This window comes from Terrapene carolina, unplaced genomic scaffold, assembly GCF_002925995.2.
Source record: "Terrapene carolina triunguis isolate 2854851 unplaced genomic scaffold, T_m_triunguis-2.0 Scaffold487, whole genome shotgun sequence".
Lineage (NCBI taxonomy): Eukaryota > Metazoa > Chordata > Testudines > Emydidae > Terrapene > Terrapene triunguis.
Genome location: NW_020664838.1, coordinates 127958 through 134669, shown reverse-complemented (window position 1 = coordinate 134669; position 6712 = coordinate 127958). Strand labels below are relative to the sequence as shown.

The 6712-nt window shown below is 44.8% G+C and overlaps 1 protein-coding gene across 1 annotated transcript; it reads left to right on the top strand.

Moving 5' to 3' along the window:
* The first annotated feature begins 236 nt into the window (after positions 1-236).
* On the top strand, positions 237-1184 carry LOC112120971 (olfactory receptor 1038-like). The gene has a single exon (XM_024220116.2). The coding sequence runs from the start codon at positions 246-248 to the stop codon at positions 1182-1184; it is 939 nt and encodes a 312-aa protein (XP_024075884.1). The 5' UTR covers positions 237-245.
* The last annotated feature ends 5528 nt before the right edge of the window (positions 1185-6712 follow it).

Sequence of the window (6712 nt, the reverse complement as noted above, 5' to 3'; positions counted from 1 at the left end):
TCTGTCAGGCAAGATTAACCTGTGTGTCATTGTATTTACGCAGTGTCTATTTTATCAAAGAACTGGAATGACCAGCTGTGAACATCTGGCTCTGTGGACTAAGCCCTTCCCTGAGCGGGTACTGATGTACATTGAGAAACTGACCTCTCTTTATCTTCACTTACTTCATTACAGAGAAGAGACAGGTTTTCCGAATCATCCACAAGTCCAGATCTCTGTAGCTGCCTGATCTCTGTTCAGAGGAGATGGAAAAGGGAAATCACTCGGAGGCGACTGAGTTCATTCTCTCAGGACTGACAGATCGTCCAGAGCTTCAGGTCCCCCTGTTTGGGGTGTTCCTAGTGATTTATGGTATCACCCTGGTGGGGAATGGAGGGATGATCTTGTTAATCATGATTGATCCCCGACTCCACACCCCCATGTACTTTTTCCTCAGTAATTTGTCTTTCTGTGACCTCTGCTTTTCCTCGATAATTTCCCCTAAGATGCTGCTGAATTTCTTAGCCGAGAGGAAAAGTATTTCTTTCACTGCCTGCGCTGTGCAACTGTATCTCTGTATCATTTTTGCAGATGTTGTGTGCCTCTTGCTGGTTGTGATGGCGTATGACCGTTATGTGGCTATCTGTAATCCGCTCCTGTATACGGTCACCATGTCCAGGCAGCTGTGTAACCAGCTGGTGGCTGGGGTGTACGCTGTGGGGGTGGTGGATTCAATGATACACACATGGCTTACATTTCGGCTGTCATTCTGCAGCTCCAACATCATCAATCATTTCTTCTGTGACATCCCCCCACTGCTGGCGCTCTCCTGTTCTGACACCCACATCAATCAGATTGTGATCTTTGCTTTCACATGCTGCATTCAGGTGATCAGCTTTGTGCCTGTCCTCCTCTCCTATGTCTATATCATCTCGACCATCCTGCAGATCCGCTCGACCGAGGGCCAGCGCAAAGCCTTCTCCACCTGCTCTTTCCACTTGACTGCTGTGGTCCTGTTTTATGGCATCCAACTTTTCATGTATTTACGTCCCCCCTCCAGCTATTCCATGGACACAGATAAAGTGGCCTCAGTGTTTTACACGCTGGTGATCCCCATGTTGAACCCGCTAATATACAGCCTGAGGAACACGGAGGTGAAGGACGCCCTGAGGAAAGCAATGAATAAACTCCTAACCAATTGTTGAAGCTGCTAAACTCAGCAGAGCCCATGGTAGTATTGTTCCTTATTCTATTGTTATTATTATTAATTTGTTTGTATTGTAACAAGGTCTGCCGGCCCCAACTGAGATCAGTGGACAAAATACTGGAAGCATCGCAGGGCCAGAGAGAGAGAATGATTCTATAGACTGGTAGCTAGGCGCACCAACCTAGACGGTGAGATGCTCAACTTTACCTCTGTGTTCCAAGGGTTATTTAATGAGTTATCCACAGTAGAACAACTTTGAAAGGAGAGATTGAGAACAACCCAGACTGGAATAGCACAGCACTCAGGGTCTGGGATGCTTTCTGGAAATGCAGGAAACCCAAGTGCAGAGTGTGACCATTTCAGTCACAGACACCCCCTTTGGGACTGTCACCTGATGTGCTGAAATTACCTCTCATCCCATTTTCCCTGCCAGCCTGGGCCTCCAGAACCCTGCCTTGTTGAGCCTGACATGCTAGCCTGCTGCAAGACAGACCCAGTCTCTGGGTCATGCCCCCAAAGCTACAGATCTAGACTGAAACTAGCTCAGCAGCATACCTGTCTCCAGCATGCAGACATCCAGCTCCCAATGGGATCTAAACCCCAAATAAAGTAATTTTACTCTGTATGAAGCTTATACTGGTTAAAATGACAAATGTTCACCCTCTATATCACTGATAGAGAGATATTCAGAGCTTTTCACCCCCCCAGGTAACAATTACGCTGCATTTATAAATAAACAAAAGTGATTTTATTAAGTATAAAAAGTAGGATTTAAGTGGTTTTAGGTGGGATCAGACAGAACAAAGTAAGTCACAAAGCAAAATAAAACAAAACATGCAAGTCTAAGCTTACTACACCGAGAAATCAATTGCAAATGTTAACTTCTCACTCTAGTTGTTGCTTCAGGTAAAATCCTTCTCAGGTCAGATTCCTTTTCTGACCTGGGTCCAGCATGTTCTTACCCACCCCTGTGTTTACAATCCTTTTCTTTCCAGGTGCTTGCAGGTATCTCTGTGGGGTGGGGAGGCCGTCTCTTACGGCAGCTGAAGACACTCATTGTTTGCTTCCCAACTTGATATAGAACTTCCCTAAGGTGGGAAACCTTTGTTTGGAATTCCACCTCCCTCTGGAAAAGTACAAGCTTCAAGATGGATTTCAGTATCAGGTGACATGGTCACATGTCACTGTAAGACCCCAGTCTCCATTCTTCCTGGGTTGGCCCACACATAGCCTGAAAGGCTTGCAGGTAAACAGAGCCATTCACAGTTCATTGATTCTGAAGCACCTTTAATGGCCTCCACTTAATATGTCTACATCAGTAATTCAAGTTTTTATCTTATTCTCCTAATTCCAGACATCGAAATAGTCCATGTAAACAAATAGGATGAACACACTTAGTAGATTATGGTCTTTATAATGATATGTTACTGGGGGTACTTAGCATAAAGCATATTCCAGTTATGTTATATTCATAAGCATATTTTCATAAAGTATATGGAGTGCAGTGTCACACATAGCTTTGCCCAGCACTGGACAGAAGGGGGAACTGAACCTGGATCTACCACGTCACAGGTGAACACGCCAACTACTGGGCTAAAAATTACAACGGGACAGACCACCACCGCCTCCTACGGTTTTTGCGTTGCGATCGGCACCTAAATCCTCCCCCCGCACACACACATTGTTTTGGAATAAAGCTATTAGGAGTATCTGTAACACATTTGTGAATAGTTTCAGGTCAATCCAAATGGTATTGTTTTTGACAATAAATTATTAGTCCAGAAGAAATTCACCCATTTCTAGACACCTTTGTGTCCCAATGCTGGAAAATTTCTTAAAGAGACCTTTGGCGAGGTGACAGACAAATAAAGTGGAATACATTCACCTCAGTTTTGTATCATTTTAAAATGTCCTCACGGGAGAGACAGCGATACAGACTGGCTGATGTTCTGGACCTCTGTGTTCTATTTCCACAAGGAAACACTTGGCAACAACATTACCTGAATGTGCTGTGCACACCTGTTGTCCTGGGAACAAAGATGCTCCAGGGAGCAAATCTCAAAGTTATCAAAGCCAAATTTAGCCTGTGCCACCCAAAGATGCAGCTACAGAGGTATTAAGAGTAATGTTGGTGTAGTTATCAAACAGGGAAAGATTCAACTCTGATTTTACGGTTCTGATTTTAGGGTTCTGAGCAGATACTGCTTCCGTCCTCAACTCATTGTAAGTGAAGGGAGGAAAAACAAAGAGGTGTCACCAAGTCATGGGTAAACAGGTCAGTTTCAGAGAATTTCGGCCTTTAATTGAAATGACAGTGAGCCATTCCTGGGAGGGCAAGGAAGGAACTATTCTGAGAGGAGAAATTTCAACTTTTCTGAACATATTTACCTATCAAAAGAAGGAAAGAGCTTTACAAGGGAGGGAGAAGAGTGACTGGAAAAGGAGAGAAAAATAGGTTTAATAGGAAGGGGGGAAACTCCCCCATCGATTCAGGGAATGTCTATACTAAGGCCATTACATTGACTCAGCTATGGCGTGCAGCAGTGCCGTAGTGTAGATGCTTTCCACATTGATGGAAGGGTTTTTCCATTGATGTAGTTAATCCACATCTCTGAGAGGCAATAGCTAGGTCAATGGAAGAATTACATTCTTCCATTGTAATGGAAGAGTCAGTTCAAGCTAACTGCCTCGCACATGGTATGAAAAGTTTCCCTGCCCTGTGTGACAGAGCTCGGTTGATCTAATTTTAAAGCATAAACCAGGTCTCAGAGAAGCTACCAATGGAAAAGCCTAGTTGTGAAATCTAGTCCTATCTCCCTGCTAGGGCAGCAGAATCCCCTTTGGTTCTTTTTGTTCAGGCTAGTTGGAAATATTCCAGCGGTCCCAGCTTCCCAGTAGAGATTATTCTGCATTCTGATTGATCTCAGTGTCAGGCTGTGTGTGTGTGTGTGTGTGTGTGTGTGTGTGTGTGTGTGTTTGGTGTGCAGTGGGCACTGTGTGTGTGATGGGGGGTACAGTGGAGCTGAATGTCAAGTGTAGGCGGGTGTGTGTGTCCCTTGCCCTGCCCAGTGGTCAGGATGGCATCCCCCCCCCAGTGCAGGGCCCTTTGTGAGACCATAGAATCATAGGACTGGAGGGGACCTTGAGAGCCCATCAAGTCCAGTCCCCTGCGCTCATGGCAGGACTAAGTATTATCTAGACCATCCCTGACAGGCGTTTGTCCAACCTGCTCTTAAAAATCTCCAGTGCTGGAGATTCCACAACCTCCCTAGGCAATTTATTCCAGTGTTTAACTGCACAGACAGTTAGGAAGTTTTTCCTAAAGTCCAACCTAAACCTCCCTTGCTATAATTGAAGTCCATCGGTTCTTGTCCTATCCTCCGCACAACAGACACTGTTTTGCAATTTTATTCCTAAACTCTGTGTGATGGCTTGGGTCACAGAAACCCCTTTGGCACTGCCACCCGATGTGCTGAGACTACCTCTGAGCCTGTTTTCCCTGCCAGCTTGGGACTTCAGTACTTTACCTTGTTTGAGCCAGACACGCTTGCCTGCTACAAACACAGACCCAGGTCTGTACCATGTCCCCCACGAGCTGCAGCCTTAACTGAAAACAGCTTAAGAAGTGCTCCTGTCTCCAGCACTCAGATGCCCAACTCCCAATGGGGTCCAAACCCCAAATAAATACATTTTACTCTGTATAAAGGTTATACAGTTTAAACTCATAAATTGTTCGCCCTCTATAACCCAAATAAATGTGCAACACTTTTTGCCCCCCCCCCCCCAGGTATTACTACATACTCTGCGTTAATTAATAAGTAAAAAGTGATTTTATTAAATACAAAAAGTAGGATTTAAGTGGTTCCAAGTAATAAAAGACAGAACAAAGTAAATTACCAAACAAAATAAAATAAAAGACGTAAGTCTAAGCCTAACACAGTAAAAACTAAATGCAGGTAAATCTCATCCTCAGAGATATTCCAATAAACCTCTTTTATGGACTAGACTTCCTCCTAGTCTGGGTCCAGCAATCACTCATATCCCTGTAGTTACTGTCCTTTGTTCAAGTTTCTTTCAGGCATCTCCTTGGGGTGCCAGCTGAAGACAAAATGGAGGGGTTTCCTAGGGGCTTATATACACTCTCTCTTGTGGATGGAAACCCCTTCCATCTCCTATGCAGAATCCAGGTCCAAGATGGAGTTTTGGAGTCACATGGGTAAGTCACATGTCCATGCATGACTCAGTTCCTTACAGGTCGCCACATTCCCAGGAAAGCTCAGATGTGGATTGGCGTCTCTCAAAGTTCATTGTTAGCTTAAGTGTTTCTTGACTGGGCAGTTACTGAAAATAGTCTTTTCTCAAGAATCTGACTAACTGCTTCACTGAGGCTACTTAAAATCAAACAAGTACCTAGCCAATATTCATAACTTTGAATAGAAAAATGATATATGCAACTAAATAGGATGAATATATCCAGAAGATCATAACCTTTGCAGAGATATGTTACATGGCCTATCTGACATAAAACATATTCCAGTTATGTCTACACTCATACGCATATTTCTTTACAGCATTATGGGGTGCAACATGACACTCTGTTTCACGGAGTATAAGTTATAGGAAATAAATAAAATTATCAAAAGAATCGGGAGGGAGCTGGCATGCTCGGAGTTATTTTGTAGCAGCATCTGCAGAGATGTTGCAGAGATCTTCAGTGTTAATAACCTCCTTTTTCAGCCTGCCCTGACCTTGCATTTTCACCGAGGACTGCACCAGGCACCTCCGGGTCAGAGGAGGCAGGGAGAAGGAGTTATGAGCATGTCTCCTAGAAGAAGTAGGGGCATAGTGTTTCCTGGGCACAGACCTGGGGTGAAAGACTTCGGAGTTTCTGAATACAGAGATTGCTGGCTGTTGGTTGTTTTTACTGGTGTTCAGGGAAGCAGGACTTTGCGTATATTCTTTGTGACCCCTTCCCCACGGATTATACCAAAGAATAGAGCTGACTTGGCTCATCAATTTTTCCTCCTAATACAATCAACCCTATAATGCACAGATAATACCAGCCATGCCTGCACACCCGTGGGGGATAATTTCTGCTACCATAGTGAAGAAGGGAAGAGTTATCCCTGGGCCTGCCATGGATCTCCTGGGGGGAGGTGATGACCACAATGTCCTTGTGCATCTCCAGCCATGGATCAGTGCATGGGCCCATCCCTGTGTTGACCTCACCCTTTTATGTCAATCGAACACTACTGTAAGTCAGCACCACACCTTTGGTGTTACTGGGATAGTTTCTAGGTTGGTGGCTGTGACTTACCAGGGTCCAACCCAGACTAATCAGCAGCTGTGTCACACCTGCCTGCAACCTTGCAATGCCTTGCTGAAGTGGCTTCCACCTGGGCCACTCACAAACAACCGTCTAGCAGGCAAATCACACACTGGGCATGTGTGTGTAACTGCAGCCTGGCCAGGAATAGTTGAGTCACGTCCTGTGCTGCCCAGTCCTCTCCTGTACCATAGAAGTTG

Bases quoted from the DNA above. Each gene is read 5' to 3' on its own strand.
- LOC112120971 (XM_024220116.2), top strand. From the start codon at position 246: ATGGAAAAGGGAAATCACTCGGAGGCGACTGAGTTCATTCTCTCAGGA.